Here is an 18,057-nt window from a genome sequence, read left to right on the forward strand (position 1 = left end):
AATTTTAGGAGGTTTTGATTTTTGAGAGGCAGCTATTGCATGAGAGTAAAGAACACATGAATGAGATTCCCATCCTTACAAAAATAACAAAGACACGTAAGTTAATGGGATGTGTATTTTTTCAATTTATAATTGTTCCTGAATGTTACATTTAGAAGAAACTCAATAAAATTCATCACTAAGGCAATATATATTAAAGCCACAATGAGTTTCTACAATATACACACAAAAATAATAAAAATGGATGTAATAAAAATATAGATAATTTCAAGTATTGGCAATCATCTATAACTATCCTACACTATTGATAATGAATGAATGGATCAAGAAAATATGGTATATATACACAATGACATTCTACTTTTCCATCAGAAAGAATTATATTGTAACATTTTAAAGAAATGGAAAGACTTGGAAAAATTATATTAACTGGAGAAAGTTAACACCAAAAAACCATATTACATGGTTTCCCTTATTGTCATAAATAGAATGTGCCTATATGTCTAAGTAATTACACTGGATGGTAAAAGACAAAAAAATTCACTTGGACATGATTAATTATATAGGATTATAGAAATTCACATAGTGAGACCAAAGGAGGATATTTTTAGGAGGTAATCACAAAGTCTCAATAGCTATGTGCATATGATCATATAAAATGGTGTTTATTGAAATGAACTCCAAGAAATGGAAACAGGAGGTTTGGGGGTCTTTTTCATTTGTTTTGTTTGTTTGTTTTTTTGTTGTTAATTTTGTTCCTTTTTTCTTGTAAGTTTATCTTTTGGGGGGAGAGGGGGACACAGAAATGGTGAGATAAAGGGTGGACAAGTGCAGCAGTGATACTCAGTAGACAATATGTTGAAAATTAACTATATGACTTGGGGGGAATGGGAGGGAAAACTGTGAGAAAGCAAGGGAAGAATAACACTGATCAAAAAGAAATGTACTCATTACCTGAATTATGTAACTGTAATGCCTCTGTATATCACCTTTACAATAACAAGAATGCAAAATGGCAAAACTAAAACTTTTTAAATTAAGCATAAATTTACTATATGACTCAATTATTCCATTTTCAGAATTCTACCCCACAAAATGTCTAATTTTATGTGCACTGCAAGATAGGTACCTGAGTGATTGTAGCAGCACTTAAGATAATGCGCAAATCAAAATAGCCGCAAGCTGGAGAATAGATAAGCAAAATGTGGTATAGCCTCCCGGTAGTGGAGGCTATTCATTAACTAGTCAAAATAAAATGAAATAGCAATATAGAAAATGTTACAACACAGATGAACTTCAAAGTATAATGCCAAGTGATAGAGGCAAGATGCTAAAGATGAGTGCCTATTATATAATTCCATTGATAGGAATTATTCAGAAATAGGCATTTTATGGTGTCAAAAAGATCAGTGGTTACCTCGGGCTGGAAGCAGATATGAGAATTTTTAAGTGACATTCTGGAGTGAAAGAAATGTTCTAAACTTGAATTGTGGCTAGTTACACAACTTTAGTAAGTTTGCTAAACATCATATAAATATACCCTCCCAATGGGTGAATTTCATGATATGTAAACTATACCTAAATGAAGCTATTAAAATAGTAAACCAGAAATGTTTTTTCCCATTCTGTCTTTTTCTTGAGTGTCATATCATTATTTTAATGCATGTTTAGCGGAATTCTGTTTGGTGGAGTCAGAGCAGTTACAAACAAGTAATAAAATCAAACACCAGTTTGGAAGACATGACAAATACTAATGCCAGCTCTGACAATGGTGATTAATCAATCTGTTGGGGACAGCTGTGCCTTTAAGAGGCCACAGCTGGCTTTAGCCCATCCCCTCTTCTTCCATCTTCAACAGGAAGAGAAGCCCCCAACCCTGGGGTCGAGCATGTGTCTGATGGCCCGAACCCCAGAACCCAGGCCTTGGGGGGCTGGGTCTCCGCCCATAGAGGAAGTCCCCTGATATCACTTGAGGGACAGCCCTTGTAGCCAAACAGCAGCCCCTCTCCTGTGCCCGCCTTTGGAGGTATATCTGTTGGCTCCTCATTTGAATAAACAGAATGTCCCAGAGGCTTTCTCCAAGACCCCCACGCGCCCATGTCTTTCCTTGGGCTGGCGGGCATGGGGTCTCACAACCACACGCGAACTGAGGCTACATTGGGACCTCACTTCTGCAATTAACCTCTACTGGCCAGGAGGTGTGAGAGAGCGAGAATGGATCCCAAACAGAAGAGACAGACAAGCCCAGGACCCCCTCCCACGAAGATGGGGGTGGGGTAGAGCGAGGCCCGGCATCAGTCAATCACTAAAATTTCAAAATTTTGTTTCCTATAGTGTCTCTAGGGGATAATTAGTATGTCTAGGTTAGTCACAGCAGAAGATCACAGTAGCCCAATAGCGATACCCTTATGAACACATAAGGTGATGCTAAGTGAAATGAACTCCACATTATGGAAATAAGTAGTATATCATTGTTGTAATTATTTTCAACATGCCATGTAAAACAGTACCCTTTTTTTTCTCTCGTATTTCCTTGTTTTACCCCTGCTATCATTGTATCTGATCTTAGTAACCTGCATATTGTATATATGTGTATTAGAACTAGGGAAGGGAAAGGCAATACCAAAATCAAGAGACAAAGGATAAAAAGACAAAAGATTGATTCCAAAAGCAATACTTATAAAACCATTTGGTGTAAACAACTGTACAACTAACTCATGGGGGGGGGAGAGGGGAAGGGGAAAGGGGAAGGTAACAAGTTGGATAAGAAATGTACTCACTGTCTCACATATGAAACTGTAATTGCTCTGTACTTCACTTTGACAACAGAGAAAAAATGTAAAAAGAAGAAATAATTTTAAGATACCTATGGAAGTCTGATCTTCTCATTTTATAGGTGAAAAGTCCCCAGAAAAGTCCCCAGAATGGGGACATGAAATTCAAAGTCGTACAAGTATTTTAAGCCATACAAATATGTTAGAGTTAGAAAAATAATTTAATTTTCCTGTGGTATAGATTTCAGTTACCCCTCAATATTAACCATTCATTTACTTAAATGTAGATAAGAGATCTATTAAATGATAGTGCCACATAACTGCTTCTTTTTCTTCTTCTCCACTTCCTTCAATCTGATGTCTAGAAAGTGGGTTTAATAGTAGAATTCCACATTGGATCACAAGATTGAGGATCACCTCCCAAGGACAAAATCTGAATAAATAGGACACCTAGAGGCCTTTCCAGGAGCACAGCCATAGTATTTCCGATACCTTGATTACACTCCAACTTTTATATAGAAAAGAAATAAATTTTTATTTTGTTATTTTAACTATATGTTAGTTTGATTATATATTATAAGAAGCTTCTCTTATTTTATCATTCCCCCTATCAGCTTTTTACTGCTCTCAGCCCTTCACAATACCCCCAGACATATCCTGCTTTCATTAATTAGACCACTCACTTAAAAGCCAATCAATGTGCACTTACATTCTGTCTGACATAATTCTAGGAGGGGATTTAGGTGAAATATACAGACTATTCTTATGCATTATGAGTGTTGAATAAACTTTTCACTCTCTTAATTCTTGTATCAATTCAGCTATCTATGAAACAGTCACCTCTGAATTTCATTCCTATCTCAATCTGATAGTCTCTGGTAACATATTGTTGATTGGACTAAGTGTATCTAGAATGTTCTATTTTGCCCCACTATGTCTTCTGTCTTTCTCCAGCCTTTGCTTTGCTCTGAAAGGATGATGTGTATAGGCTATAATAATAGGTTCTCTTGTCACCTGATTTCTGGCTGTGTTAGCCTTCATGGGAGTGAAAGTTAAGAAAAGGACTATGTATATTGTGTGCATAATATTTTGGTCAATGACAGACCACCTATATCACCTAGGAATGTGAAAGCCATTTTAGTTTCCATAAAAATACCTTAAGACATTCACACAAAAATAAATGGTGGCATTTCTCAGAATATATCTTTATGGTTAAGCAGTGCACGATTGTATTTTTCTGTGCAGCCATCCATATCACCTATATTTCTAACTAAAAATAACAGTCTATCTGAGTGGCCCACCAAGTAATTCCATGTTTGATCTATGGTAACTGTTCCTTCCCTCATAGCCTATTTAAAGACTAAAATATAAAATCAGACTATCACCAGCTTATTCTTTATCGTCAATCAAAGTACTGCTGACAACATCGAACAATCTTTTTTCAATTAAATGAGAAATTTTTCATGAATTCAACAAAAATAACTTCTAAATCTGGTTTGGTCAAGAAGAAGAAAGAGGAAGAGAAGATATTCTAGGGAAAATAATGGCTCTTCCTCAAGTCCTAAGCCCCAGAACTCATGAATATTTTGCTTGATACGACAAAAGATACTTTGTAAGTATGATAAAGCTAGAAATCTTGATGAAGGATTATCTAGATAATCATTGGAAATCTAAATGAGGGATTATCCTGGATTATTTTGGTAAACAATGCAATAAATCACACTATAAGACACCACATTTTTTAAAACATTAAACTATTACTTAGATAAAAATTCTTGATTTCTAGTATTACTTAAAAGAGTTAAAGTATTAAAAGTTCCAATATACTAATCCTCAAAGCACTAATATACATTATTTGCATTGTATTTAAAAAAACAAACTGATAAATCTCTATTTCAAGGTTGTTTGTTTCTAAATGGGCACCCAAACCAAGGTGCTAGGCTTACCACGCTCTGGCCCAGCTGCTCCCGAAAGAAATAGTCCATGTTTCTCTTTTGGAGGCTGTCAAGGTAATGCTGGAAGCGAGTGTATGTATACGGGTAGCAGTAAGCAAACTGGTAAACATCTTCTTCTCGGTCAAAACAGAATGCAAAGGACATCACGTAGTTTTTCCGATGGTCTGGACAACGGTAGTAGTACACATTTTTAGGTGGCAGCCTTTGCCTGAAAGACACACAGAAAAATAAATTTGAGCTTAAGAAATAGTAGTTCAGGCCTTAAAGGTAACAAAGAGGTACAAACGCCTGGGAGAAAAACGTCTAACATCAAGAACCTCTCACGAATCTGAGGCTAGCCTAGTAAACCTAACAAGATCCTGCCTAAAAGTAAGCAGGAGGGAAGGGCAAGTTGGTAGATCAGAGACACATTTCATTTTCAATCTGTGAATGGGAACAATCTCATGTCATAAAGGAGACCAGAGCTCAAGAGAGAAAGAGAAGAAGGGAGCTGGAAATCATGAAAGAAGCAGTGGGGAGGCAGAAAACCTCCCCACTGAGAACATAGTACTATGTTCTCAAGAGAAAAGCAGCAAGGAGTCCACAGCTGGCCTCTGGCTCCTCCAATGAAGGATAGAAATTGAAAACTGTTATACAAGGTACAATTGACAGGTCCTAGTGATGCACCCCAAACTCTAGCTGCTGAAAAAGTCCATAATAGCCATAATGCTTAATCCTTGTAACTTGTTACAGGGATTGTATTCATGAACTGCTATGTTAAATGTCAACTCCCTAGTACAACTACTTAAAGATAATAAAAAAAAAATGTTGTGGTTTATGTCAAGAGCTTTTGCAGCTAAGCTTCCTCACCCCTAGAGAAGAAGAGCTCCACATACATACAGAGTCTTCAGGATTGAAATTCATTATTTGACAGCTGAGATGGCTTCCCTCCTTTCCAGCAACAAGAAAAGATACTACATCCAAGGCATTACCCATCCTCAAGTAATTTTCAAGAAATCACCAATGGGAAGGATACAAGAGGTTGAAATCTATAACAAAAATTGGCTCAGATACATGAATCCCAGCGGGTGTGTGAGTAGGGGTGGGGGGATCACTAAATTCATGAATAAAGAAGGCAGCACAGTTTTCTTCAAAGGCCAATAATTCTACAATAAAGGTTTTAAGTCATAGTGAAGACAAAGTTCCAACACGGAGCAGAACAAACCAAAACACAAAGCAATGAAAGAATAGCCAATGAAATAAAGGAGATGGTGTTTAAATACCCAAATAAACTCAAAGAACATACAATCAGGGTTATTCTGATCAAAACCCAATTTATGCATGTCTGAAATACCATAGTGAAACCATTTGGTACAATTACTATACAGTTTTTACATGGAATGATAAAGAAATTAAAGCAGAGTTGGATGGAAGGATTAGCCACTGGTGTATGGGGGGTGTGGGGGGTGGACAAACAAAGAAGGTGAATGAGGATGACTAGGGTCAAACTAGTTTATTAGTAAGTAAAAAATAGAACAATAAATCCTGTTGAAAGTGTTTTAAGAAGAGGGAGTGGAATGGGTAGAGGGATGGCAGGGGAATGATTCTTGTTTACATGTATGGAAATGTCACACGTTTCCGGGGGCTGGGGGAGAACCCCTTTTACAAGTAATATATTCTCATACTTTCCTTTTAAAGAATCCTTGGTCATGGGGATAGAAGAATGATGCATCTCATAGCCAATACCAGACTTAAATTAGGCAACACTTTGTTCTATATCTAACCCTATTCTTTAGCAACTGTTTGGAAATGTGAAAGCAAGTAAAAATAAACTCATTTTATAGATGTGTTTATCCTTATTTGGAACAATATATGCCAAGGCAATACACAGCCTCACTTGCCATACACTTGGAACGTCAGTCAGTTTTACCACAACATGGTTTACACATCCATTCTGCAAACTCTTTACACTTTTCCAGGCAGATATGGCTCATATTTTCCTTCTTTCTACTCCCAAGCCTACGTGCTAATCTAGTTTAGCTACAAACTCAACAGCTATTGTTCATCCTATCCAGATTGCTATCCTAATAGTCCTATAGTTCTGGTGCTACCAGTGATAAGACACAAATAATGGCTTTCCAAGTGTATGACAAGTGAGGAGAAAAATCATTCTCATTTGCTTCTTCTATTTGTGGAGAGTGAGAGAATGACAAGTTCCTGGGAGGCTAATGGAGAAAGTAATGACTTCCAAGACAGTAGGTTATTGAGTTGGTTATTCTATTCAGCAAATATTTAGGTATTATGTACCTGCTGAAAAACGCTTTGGACAACTCTGTCCTAACATTTCAGTTTGGCTCATAAGATCTTCTATGATCTCCTTGAGTGGGAGATGTCAACCACCCATCTCCCCTCCCCCCCGTCTTGCACTGTAAGCTTTATTCATAATGAACTAACTCAAAATTCCCAATCATAATTTTGTACAGCACCTCCATTGTGTATATTTGATCATTCCTCCACATTGACTGCCTCTTGCGTTGTATTTAGAGACCTCTTATTCATAGATGTGCCTACAATTGATTATTAATGAAGGTTTATGTATTTGTTTGTTGCCAGTCCTGGGCCTTGAACTCAGGGCCCGAGCACTGTCCTTGGCTTCTTTTTGCTCAAGGCTAGTACTCTGCCACTTGAGCCACAGTGCCACTTCTGGCCATTTTCTATATATGAGGTACTGAGGAATCGAACCCAGGGCTTCATGTATATGAGGCAAGCACTCTTGCCACTAGGCCATATTCCCAGCTCTTAAGTATGACTTAAATGAACTAAGTAATGAAGGAATAAAAGAACGTATACATAAATATCTATCTTTAATATATTTATCTCTATTGCCTTCCCTAGCTATTGAGCTTATGTAGTCTTTTTCTACTTAGACAAAACAGTTTTATCAACTGGTTTGTTCCCCAATAATGAGCAATAGGTATTTGGGAGGCTTGTTCTTAACAGGAGGATTTTGGTTTGAGGCCAGCCCAGGCAGAAAAGCGCATGGAAACTCTTTCTAACTTATAGATGACTGCAGTGGTATATCCCTGTCATACTAAGCTATTGAAGAAGCAGAGATTGGGAGGATTATGGTGCCAGGCCAGCCTAGGCAGAAAAAAGTCTGTGTGACTTCATCTCAGCAGCAGGAAGCCAGATACAGTGACATGCCCCTACTATCCCAAACAACCATGGAATGCTTAAAATACGTGAATCAGTGTGCTTTTGCAGAATGCAAGATCCCAACCCAAGAATATCAAAACAAACAAACAACCCACCCACCCCCGCCAAAACCCAACCAGGGCTGGAAGTATGCCTTAGTGATAGAGTGTCTGCCTAGCAAGCTTAAGAATGTAGGCTTCTTGAAGATGGGAACTATGCCACCTATTTCTTCTTTTCTGCACTAGTGATGGAAAGAGAGTGGTCTTGTTTAATAGGGCTCGTTTATTAAAGAAGTAAAATAAAACATGAAATGGAAAGATAAAATATGAAAAAATGAAAGAAAAATGAAGATCACAGGAAGGCAGATTAGTTCAGTATGATGTAGAGACCCTTCAACACTTAGCTGAAGAGAGAATGGGAGAGGTTTGCCATTCAGGGCAATACAACCTGGAAGCTTTAAGAGATTCCATAAAGACAGATCCTGCACTTGATGTCAGGTTATGTGAGGCGGCTTCTGATACTTTGCACAGACACTTTGGGAAAATCCAAAGAAACAATGCAACAATATTAACAATTACTAATGTACTACTTACTATGTGTACATAGGACCATATTATCAGGCCATTTCAAGCACTTTTACTGTATTAACTCCTCTAACACAACAATATTCTAAGGTTATTCCTATTATCTATAAACATGATGAAATGATGGTAAAGAAGTTTCTTGAAAATATGCATGAACTCCATACAGCAGAAGACCACTGGAAGGAATTGGTCCACCACTTGATCCTGTAAAGGTCATAAATCTTACAAACTCCTGGTGTATGTTCTCTCAAGGCTTATCTATCTCCTAGAAGAAGTCACTGCTCAGGGTCCATTCTGTAGCTCTCTTTACAATGCTGAAATACAGGACCCCTAATTTCTTCTCTAGTCAAGTAGAAAATATAGTTGTGAATAGGAGTTTTCTCTGTGTTTAGACTTTACCTATTTCCAACTATATTTCCTCAAATTTCTTGGCTATAACTCCTAATAAAGGTACACAAAGCAAAGCATCACAAAGTGACTCAGATACTCCCAAAGGAAGTAATGTATAGTAAGTGCCAGTTCATGCCAGTAGGGGGCTATTAGTTGTGTGAAGCTATCTGACTAGCAAATACATATTCTTCCCACCATATCAGGTCTGTGCCACTTGAAATTCATGCAACAATTGCAGTTACACAGTCGTTTAATCCCCCTGTTTAATTTAGTCAGGGACAGGCAACATATTGGCATCCACTTTCCCAGGTATATTAGAAATTGAGATCATACTTGATTCCTCTTCCCCTCACAGGAGCAGCAGAATCTCTCATCTCTCATATAAGCCAACACCTGGCCTTTAGTCTATGTTGGGTTGGAACCACCAAGACATTCTCCCTGGCTTGAGCCAGTTGGCCCCCTCCTTTTCCTCTCTGGTGTCTGGCCCAGCTAGGTGTCTGGCATGGGTGCCCATCTGATTAATCTACCCTCCATAGGCAAACAGGGCCCACTCCTAATTCCAATCCTATTTTCCCCAAATAACTACAATAATGCTCCTGTCACCAGTACATCTATTCTTATCTCTGGCCACACTTTGTCACAGCTAATCTCTAGGTGGGAGGGGGAGATAAAGTGAGTGAAAGAGTACTCAGATACGGGCAACACATTTTTATGCCCCAGGGTCTAATCAGATCACCATCTTATCAGAGAGAGGATGGGCACTAGAGGTGGGAGGAGAGAGACAGTGCTATATATTGCCTGCCAAGCTTTAGATAACAAAAGGATACTGCTCGCTTCTTGAATTAACCTTTTGTCCTTTATACTGTATTGTTTATTTTTCAGTTTACTTTATGCATAGGGATTTTTTAAAATTTTGTCAGTGCCTTCTGGAGAAGGACACCCACACACTGTGGCAGCAGCTGCTTTGGTTAATTCCAAGCCATTAAAAAATAAAATTAAAGCCAATTACTTTGGCTGGTTTAGAGCAGGAGAATAACTGAGACTGATTATTCCCTCTGGTCTAGGCATAGGCAACAACAACATTCCTACCTACATTTGGCTAGTGGCAAGATGCCAAAACAGCCAGAAACTACAGGGAGATGTACCCTAGGCAAGGAGGGTAAATCACTTGCTCTGTCTCCTCCAACCCAGATTCCTCAGAGGTAGAAAGAAATTGCTACTGGACAAGATGCTCAGATTTAGATTTGAGTCCAAGTTTTTGTTGTATGCTTGGCCTGTCTGCACTTCTGTGTAAGATGTGTTTACTATGGTAAGCCCTGTAATACATCATAGGGTTGTTGATAGACTCCCAGGTGAAAAAGACTGTGCTTTCAGAATGGTCCTTTGCTGGTAATAGGTTCATGTATATGAGGCAGTAGCACGCCAGAGCTGCAATGGATTCAGCCTGCACTGAAATTTGGTATTCGTTATTTTTTATTGAATCATGAATAGAACAAGAATAAGGACTTAAGTTTCCAAGTCACTAGATTGGATCTTCTTGTAGTCATTTTGTATTAAACCTAGCATAAGAAGGTGTCCCATAAACATTTTGAATGAATAAATGAATAAGTCTGCCAGGCAGAGCTGGATTTTAGATAGTTTTGTTCAATTCTGGTTTGGGGTACCTTTTAGAAATGTAGTTAACTATACATTAGAAAAAAATGTTCATGTGGGCTCTAAGATACTTCCATTATTCATCAGTAATACAGTACTAGACCTGGATTTCTCCTTCTATAAGATGAAAATAGTATCATGGACTTATTGGAAAGTTAGTTTAGTAGCTGATGCATAGTAGCCGCTTAGTTCATGGAGACTATGGTTATCATGATGATGTTCCACGTGATGCAAAACCGGTGCCATGCTGTGTCTTCGTACAGAACAATAAATTCCAAGTTTATATTATGTGCACAGACTATGAAATGGGCAAGATAGAGAAATGGGTCAAGATAGAGAAATAAGGAATAAGTAAAAAGGGAAGGAGACACCTTAAGCACATGTTTATGAAATGAAATCAGTAATAACTCTATTTTCTCTTTTAGACCTTCCCAGGTGCAATGTAGCCAAATACACTTCTTTCATTTAAGTGGTCCTCTGTGACAAAAATAAGTTGTGTTCAAAGGTAGGAGTTAACTCCTTTAGATACAAATGATAGTGAAAAAACTATTCACAGACGTTACTCCTGCTTGTAGTTCGTATGGCCCATTTTTCAGCCTTCAAGACATATTGAGCACAAAGATCACTAGTTTCTGGTATCTATTGTAAATGCAGAAAATTAAGGGTTAGATACATGTGAGAAATTCTGAGGATAAGCAATAGACAAAAGTCTGAAGGCTCTTGACACACTTTACTTGCTGTAAATCTAAATCTATCTATATATTTATGTGTGTATTTATATATAAAACACTACACATACTATATAACATGTGATACCATTCATATGTCATATATAATATACTATGTATTCTGTTATATATTATATTGTTTCCTATCTTCTTTTTTATTTTTTGTTCTAGTCTTAGGACTTGAACTCAGGATCTGGGCTCTGACCTAAGCAGCTTCTTCTGCTCAAGGCTAATGCTCTACTACTTCAGCTACAGTTGAACTTCTGCCTTTTTTTTCAGTAATTTGTTAGAGATAAGAGTCATGGGACTTTTCTGCCTGGGCTGGCTTCAAACCATGATCCTCAGATCTCAGCCTCCCGAGTAGCTATGATATAGGCATGAGAAACTGGCACCCACCTCTGATTACTATCTTCCAAACAGAAATTATACGTGTCAAAATATACACAAAATTGAACTATACAATTTTCGTATAAAGCTAACACTAAACCACACAGACACAAACATGAACACAAACCCACAGTGTTTCTTAGGTATCAGGAAGATAAATGTACTTTTTCTCTCTATCATTTGCCATCAGTGAGATTTTAGCCTTTAATGATGGTTTTACTGTTGTTAATGAGAGCTCTAAGTTTTGGTTACATTTTGTTCAAAATAATTGAAAAATCTCTAATTGAGTATTCATTAAATGAAGTACCAAAGTACCTCACCTTTTAAAGACTTTATTGAATTGTAATTATTGAAAGCAAAGCTTGTAAATAAAAAGATGTGACATTTGTTTTTATAAAAGCAAGGGAGGAAATACACAAATTAAACATTAAAAGCAAACTCAAAGACTTAATTTTGAAATTCAACAATTATACTTTGGGATACTTCAGTTTATGAGGCTAATTATTTGATAGATATCCTAGTTTTAATTAAATATTTATATGTTATACTAAAGTGGACTGAAATTAAGAAGGCTTATAGTTGTACATCCAATTTGATGAATCTTTAAAGGAATCAGAAGAGAAAGCTTATTTGATTAATTTTAGGTATGGAGGAGGTAACAAATTGGAAAAGAAATGTACTCACTGCTTATGTATGAAACTGTACCCCCTCTGTACATTATTTTGACAATAAAGAAATGGAAAAAAATGAAAAGATAAAGAAATATTTCTATGAAAAGAGCAAAGAAGATGTAACTATGAAAGTTTTTTTATTGGAAATTTTATATATTTCAGTACTAAAACATTTATGCTGAAAATGTTTTCTACTTAGACGTTCCTCTAACCATATCAGATACCTCAATACCTACATAGAGAATGATACTTACTTAGAAATAATATAATCTGTAAAGAAAAGTCAAGTGAATGTGTCAACAACTTCCAAATCATTATACACAAAATGCAACTCAACCAATACTGAAGGTAATACTCTAAAAAACTGAAGCAGTAAAACCAAATTAAAAATAATTTTCATAAAAATACAAATAGTGCTTATGTAGATATATTATTAAATGTAAGTGTGGCTAAGTTACTTACCAAAACACATAAATGAATGACAAATATAAACACTGGATTATAAGAAAAATGCATGTAACTAAGGTTTTTAAAACTTGTGCTTCAGTACAGATGCATAATAATTTTGTTGTTAGAATGAATTTTACTTTTTAAAAATAGATTTTGAAAATACCTTCATGAATACCAATGAAATGAAAATGAAATGTGTAATAATTGCAACTACTGTTAAAAATTGAATAGTTTGGTTTAAATTAAAACCAGTGTTTCCAAAAACACAGAAACATTTATAGTCTATCTTCCTAATGAGATGATAAATTATATGACCATTCCATCCATCTGCCAACTGAATGACTCCCTTTGGATGTCTAAAAGTCATATCAAATTTAATATAATTAAAATTATATTCTGACATTCTCTAAACCTAGACTCCTGAAAGCGTTCATAACTCAGTGAGTAGTCTTACTATCCCTGTTCACTCAATAAGCTAAAACAGAAGCATAAGTTGACTTTAATTTCTTCTCTCTTTTTTCTTCTTTCCATCAATAAAAGTTGTCTGTATTGCCAGTCTAAAAATAAGCTAAAATAATAATAGTAGAAATATTGCCCATAGCTTCCAGTATTGGCATACTTTCTGGATGTTGGAAAGAAAAAAAAGAAAAGAAAGCAATATTATGCTTTAATGGACTTTAAATTGCCATGGGAAGGGCAGATAAATAAATATAACAAACAAATCAGTATTTAAGACAGAATAAAGTACCCTGTAAGTGTAATGAATGCTTACATAGGTCGAGGGCCAAAATTAGTGCAGGGGCTTTCCAGTTAATGTGGCCAGAAATTATGACCGGTAAAAATAAAATGAAGTATAGTGGGGAAAAGAGTGAACCAGAAGAAAGAGCTAGCACACAAATCCAAGGACAGGAATGAGCTTGTCTTGTCTTTATGAATAGGACTAAGTAAAGACAGGACGGGCAAAAAATGAGTTAGAAAGTAAAGGAGAGCCAACACAGTGATGGGATATGGCAGGCTTTGGTAAGAGATTTACATGGTAGAGGTAAAAGAAAGACCTGTTAGGTAAATACTGCAGTGGTCTGGGAAAGATAAAAGGATGGGCTGGGCAAGGGCAGAAACAGCAGAAATGATCACAAGTTGTTGCATTTGGAATCTGTTTTTTGTCATGGCTGGGTTCTTTTGGCCATATTTTTGTTTTCATTTCTTTACTATTACTCAAGGCCATGAATTTGCATGACTTGTTTGTTCAGCTTGTCTTTGATCACTTGAGCCACACTACTAGTCTAGCTTGCTACATATTGGAGATGGAGTCTTGTAAATTTATCTGCTAAGTTTGGCTCTCAACTACAGTCCTCTGGATCTCAGCTGCTGGAGTAGCTAGTTTTATAGGTGTGAGCCACTGCTTGAGCCACTGCAATCTGCTTTGAAGATAAAGAGGATTGGTGGTTGAGTCATTGCATGTGAAAATTAAGAGTGAACTCAGTAATGATAATAAGTAACGATAATTTGTTGGCTTGGCTTAGTATCCTTTGCTGAACGTTTTACATCTCACTGAGGTCTTTAAATTCTCCAAGAGATTTGGATTTATCTATCTCCAGAAGATATCTCCAATCTGTTTGCTTATCTGTATTTCTGCTTACAGGAGTACACTGAAAAAGTCCCTTGCCCAGAGCTTCTTTGCTTCTACTACTCCCTCTCAATTCTTTTGCCCTTTCCCATAATTCAGCTTTGAATTGGATCTGATCATTTCCTGAATTAAAACTTTGACAATTTCCAATTATGCTGGAATGAAATCCAATCTCTTTAACATAATTTTTCACTTCCTCAGAAGCACTAAGTTCATAGTTTATCTCAGTATTCCTGAATACTTTTCCTTTAATCTATCCATTTGCTGCACTAACACCATCCCTTGCCTCATTGGACTAATCTTTTTGTTGTTTCTTTTAGCTCAAGTGTTACTGTCACTTGCATCACCTAAATTAGAGTCTCCTCTAAGTCCCCCTTGAAACAACTTAGGTCTTTTTTTTTTCTCAAAGCATTTAGTTAATTTATAAACATATATGTGTTGTGCTTATTTGTAGTTACATTTCTAACTAGCTTGCAATTTCTATGTGGGTAGGAACAATATCCACATTTGTGTGTGTGTGTGTGTGTGTGTGTGTGTGTGTGTGTGTGTGTGTGCCAGTGAATAATCTAGCATCTGATACATGAGAGAATAGTTTTAGTTATTTGTTTACTGAATGGACTGAATATGTGCTGGTATACACACACACACACACACACACACACACACACACGCTGTCAGTGGTCTGTTTGGGACAAGAAGTTCAACTACAATTGGCTACTGGGTTCCCAGCTGCACCAGGCTCTGGTGGGTTGTGGTAAAGGGACTTCTAAGCTGGTCTATGGGTTAGTCTTCACCTAAGTGCTTCTCTATGAGAAATTATGAAGAATCATACAAAGACTTCCTCCCTGCTTCCTTATAGTTACATAGATCCATAATAAATATTCTAATGTGACTCTGGATTCTTCCTGGTTCTCGTTCTGTTGCATTAGACAGCAGGTTTTAGACAGGGATTCATTGTCACTGACTCCTACTATGTAAGGGGTCATTGCAAGATCCTTAAGCCTCTACATGCAGATATCATCCTGCTTCATTCAAACAGGATGAGGCAGTGGTGATGGCAGTTGGGGTCTCATCAAAGTGGCCCTTAGCACACAATTCTTACATGTTGTATCTACAATCACCAAACAGGCAACTACAGGATAGTTTTGACCAAAGAGGAGGGGTGCTTAGTGTAAGATCTGTTATATTCTGAGAGCAAGAATAATCCATTGAGGCACAACTTAAGGTGGGAAGCGGTTTTATTTACAAAGGTATTTTATTTACAACCTAAAACCCAGAACCAGAGCAGCCCTTCACCTCCAAATGCTAGCCTGTGACTACCTTGTCCTTGGCTAGCTACCCAGATCCCAGACCTGAAACCTGTCCTGACCTGAACTCTGAGCCTCCACACCTAATCTCCAACCACCTCAGCCTCCAAACCTCCAAATCTCCAGAGGAGCAACCCTCCTGCCTGCAGGCCGCACCTCTCCTCAGGCTTTATGCCTCAAGCCTCCCCACAGGCCTCAGGCTTCAGACTCCCCCATAAGCCTCAGGCTCTGGACTCTCCCTCAGGCTTCAGGCTCCAGACTCAGCTACTCCAACCGGCCAGGCTCGGCTGGCTTTACTCCTCCGGTGGCCAAGCTAACTCGCCTCCTCTCTCCTCCTACTCTCTTCTCGCTCCCTCTCTTCTCTCTCCTCAGCTGCCCAGCAGACTATATATATACACTTGGGGAGCTCTGAAGACCCCTACTCCTCTAATCGCCGCACAAATTTGGAGTGCCACCTTGGCTGTAATGCCAGCTTGGGGCGGGATTTCCTAGGCTGCCCCTCCCTTACTCCTGATGCAATCTAATGCCTCACCCCCTCCTATGTCCCGGGCATTGACTTTGCAAGGGGCCTGATTTCCCAGTACAGGGCAGGATTTCCCGGCCCCTCTCAGGTGAGGGCTCCAGGCAAATGCCCCCCTCTTGTTTAAGTCTTTGCCTAGTACCTGTCTTACCTAGGTTACTGGCACACCTGGAGGCAGTTACCTCCTCCTACTTTGAGATCACATCCAATCTACCTGGCCATACCTCCCATCTTTCCCTATATAATCTGGCTCAACATGAGTCCCCACTCTTTCCTTTTCTCTCCTACTCTCTCTTGCTCTCTTTCCTTTTCTTTTTCTCTTCTCCTTTCCCCTCTGTCTCCCTGTGCCTCCATCTTGTGAGGACTGGCAGTTTGCTCTCCCCCATCAGTAAACTCTTCTCTGCCTGAACCATGTGGTAGGTTTCCTTTAAATCGAACCTAACACTTAGTGACAAACTAAGGGAAGGAAGACCATCTAGAACTTTATCTCATTTTCTGTTTCAATAACCCCTTTGCCTGATTCTAATACTTCAATCCCAGCATAGGAGCTACATGTTCCCTGAGTAAGTCATAGATAATAAGAGCAGGTTCCAATGACCTGGAGGTTAAAGGAAGCCAAGAAATGGCCTCATTTCCAAGTTGCCAAATCCAGAAAGCTTAGCCAAAAAGCAAGATGAAAAATGAGTTGGTCCAAAAACTAGGTTTCCAAGCTCAGGAAAACAGAGGATGAAAGAGAATGAGGTAGAAGCCAAGATTGAGTCAGCAACAAAGAAAGTAGATGGCCAAGCAGAAAAAGTTAGGAGAGACAGTGGGCATGGGTGATGTTCAGGTCTCTGGTACAAAGGTACAATCACAGTTTTTGTTTTGTTTTTGGTTTTTTTTTTTTGCCAGTCCTGGGCCTTGGACTCAGGGCCTGAGCACTGTCCCTGGCTTCTTTTTGCTCAAGGCTAGCACTCTGCCACTTGAGTCACAGCGCCACTTCTGGCCATTTTCTGTATATGTGGTGCTGGGGAATCGAACCCAGGGCTTCATGTATACGAGGCAAGTGCTCTTGCTACTAGGCTATATCCCCAGCCCCCCAATCACAGTTTTAAATGGATAAAGCTGTGGTCAAAATAAGTGAGATGGAGAGAGATTACTTAGGAAAGATGTTGTACATCCCAGACTTCAAACCAGGTTATGGAGAAACTATTGTTTCTTACCACACTGAAGAGAATCAGAAATGAGGCCTAATCTATGCGGAAAGACAGGCCAGTAGGGATACATGGAGAGCAATATGGGAATCTTAAGGTATCTTCTCGTGTGTCAGTCTCCCAGCAGCAAAGAGGAAGCCAAGGTTAGGTCATTGCTCCATGTGAAAATGTATACCAATTTCATGGCCTGTGGATGTACAAGAATGACAGGCTCTGTGGCATTTGGGAACTGGGGTGAGAGTAAAGCACTGAGGGAAGAACAAGCAGATACAATACATTCCCGGGAGTGTCTGACACAGAGAAAGGAAGTCTTGCCTAATGATACCAGAGAGGTACTATAGTGTGACAGCTACAAAATCCCATCAGACTGAGAGTAGGGTTAGAAACAAAGATTATCATAGGAGTCAGAAATGCTGGGGGGAGACAACTTTAGGTCAGGACTTAGTTATGTTTCTGAAAAAACAATCCTAGAGGTAGAGGGGGTTTCATTTTCTTGACAAAGTCTCTGACACATTGTTTGCAGGAAGAGACTGAGCCCAAGACATAGTTGGAAATGACTCCAGAGGAGGTATGCTAAATTGCCAGGCCACAGGAATCTACTAACAAGTTTCCCATATAATCTTCATATGGCAAGAGTTACTTAT

General features: G+C 38.3%; 1 protein-coding gene across 1 annotated transcript in view; it reads right to left on the reverse strand.

The window, feature by feature from the left end:
- Positions 1-18,057, reverse strand: part of Agbl4 (AGBL carboxypeptidase 4) — a 1,006,503-nt gene that overhangs the window by 464,525 nt on the left and 523,921 nt on the right. Inside the window, exon 5 of the mRNA XM_048351274.1 lies at positions 4,721-4,937. Within this exon, the coding sequence (XP_048207231.1) occupies positions 4,721-4,937 (217 nt within the window). The remainder of the gene's footprint in view (positions 1-4,720; positions 4,938-18,057) is intronic.

The sequence above is a fragment of the Perognathus longimembris genome, chromosome 7, assembly GCF_023159225.1.
Source record: "Perognathus longimembris pacificus isolate PPM17 chromosome 7, ASM2315922v1, whole genome shotgun sequence".
Classification (NCBI taxonomy): Eukaryota; Metazoa; Chordata; class Mammalia; order Rodentia; family Heteromyidae; genus Perognathus; species Perognathus longimembris.